At 48.5% G+C, this 2,027-nt stretch overlaps 1 protein-coding gene across 1 annotated transcript in view; it reads left to right on the forward strand.

Moving 5' to 3' along the window:
• Positions 1-503, forward strand: part of LOC138861882 (uncharacterized) — a 44,052-nt gene extending 43,549 nt beyond the window's left edge. Inside the window, exon 8 of the mRNA XM_070122298.1 lies at positions 463-503. Coding sequence (XP_069978399.1) covers positions 463-503 — 41 coding nt within the window. The remainder of the gene's footprint in view (positions 1-462) is intronic.
• Positions 504-2,027: the final 1,524 nt, after the last annotated feature.

The raw sequence follows: 2,027 nt of genomic DNA on the forward strand, positions 1-2,027 counted from the left end.
GTCACATTTCCAGCTCTCCTCATATCAATTTTCCTCCCCTGTCATGAGTTGCCATCGGGGAACCACGTATAAAGCAGACAGGTTGTCAAGAGAGTTTCAGGATGAGACGACGGCGACATAATGCGTCCTATAACCATAAACATATATATGGCCAAAGGACCTTCTTGCTCCTTCCGAGTCCGAAACCCGAGGCGTCCCTCCCCATACGAGCGACCTCTCCTCCTCCTCCTCCTCCTCCTCCTCCTCCTCCAACTCCTCCTTCGTCATCCCCAGGCTGTTGCAAAACCGTCATTTCAACAATACTTCCCTTCTCCTTTTTGCAGCCTAAATTGCACGTCCGGAGACTTCGCTCTGGGAAGAAGAAGAAGAAGAGAGGGAGAAAATGCTGCGCGTTCGTTTGCGTTCTTTCCCAGCGTGTCTTCAGATATTGGGGGCAAAGCCATAAAGATTTTTCTTACACAGGGGCGTCGAGAGGGCCCTCGCTTGTTTCAGACGTCGCTTGACAAAAGGGAAAGGGGTTAGAGCGACGAAAGGGGGGGCAGAGGGGAGGAGTGGGGGTGTAGGTGAAGGTGATTTTTTTCTCTCTCTCTTCCTGTGTAAGAGGAGCTATCAGGATGAGAGTCTTATAGGGGTATCTTCTTGGGTGTCCACTTTCTTGGCGATGACGTAAGACGCGTCTCATTTACGTCGACGTTGACGTCCTCTTCAGATACTAAGTTTTGACCCGAAGGCGGAGTCTCTCTCATCTTTAAAGGAATAAAAGAAGCTGTGGTATTTTCCGAGTTCTGATGGGGTCGGAAGAGTTGTCATACTGCCTTTTATTGTGGCTCTAAGGATTGTTTAAAGTGTGCTTTATCGACAAAAAGGACAAATATACACTGGCACACACACACATCCGTACACACACACGCACGCACACCACACACACACACACACTCATAAACACATACACACACACACACACACACACACACACACACGTACACACACTCATAAACACATACACACACTCATAAACACACATACACACACATAAACACATACACACACTCACAACCACAAACATTATATGTATGAATAAGTTTGATACTCTCATCATATTAACATAACGTAATTTTCCTTAGGGTGTCATTACATTAATCATCGCTCTCACTCTGCCTCTCCCACTCCTCTCTCACTCTACTTCTGTCTCTCTCCTTCAACTTTCAATTTCTCCCTCTCTTTCTGTAATTCTCTAGCTCTCTCCCTCTTCCTCTGATCTTCTTATACTCTTATCTCTCTCTCTCTCTCTCTCTCTCTCTTTCTGTCTCTCTGTCGCTCTCACTCTGCCTCTCCCCCTCCTCTCTCACTCTAGTTATGTCTCTCTCCTTCAACTTTTTAAATTTCTCCCTCTCGTTCTCTAATTCTCTAGCTCGCTCCCTCTTATTCTTTCTCTCTCTCTTTCTCTAATCTTCTTGTACTCTATCTCTTTCTCTCTATCTTTCTATCTATCTATCTCTCGCTCTCTTACAACTCTTTCTTTCTCTCTCTCTCTCTCCCTCTCTCTCTTTGTCTAATCTTCTTTCACTTTCACTTTCTCTCTCTCTCTCTCTCTCTCTCTCTCTCTCTCTCTCTCTCTCTCTCTCTCTCTCTCTCTCTCTCTCTCTCTCTCTCTCTCCCTCCCTCCCTCCCTCCCTCCCTCCTCCCTCCCTCCCTCCCTCCCTCCCTCCCTCCCTCTCCCACTCTCCCTCTCTCTTTCTCTCTCTCCCTCCCTCCCTCCCTCCCTCCCTCCCTCCCTCTCTCTCTGTCTCTCTCTCTCTCTCGCTCTCTCTCTCTCTCCCTCCCTCCCTCCCCCCCCCTCTCTCTCTCTCTCTCTCTCTCTCTCTATCCTCCTATCTATCTCTCGCTCTCTCACTCTCTCTCTCTCTCTCTCTCTCTCTCTCTCTCTCTCTCTCTCTCTCTCTCTCTCTCTCTCTCTCTCTCTCTCTCTCTCTCTCTCTCTCTCCCTCTCTCCCCCTCCTTCCCTCCCTCCCTCCTCCCTCCCTCCC

Source organism: Penaeus vannamei, chromosome 5, assembly GCF_042767895.1.
Source record: "Penaeus vannamei isolate JL-2024 chromosome 5, ASM4276789v1, whole genome shotgun sequence".
Lineage (NCBI taxonomy): Eukaryota > Metazoa > Arthropoda > Malacostraca > Decapoda > Penaeidae > Penaeus > Penaeus vannamei.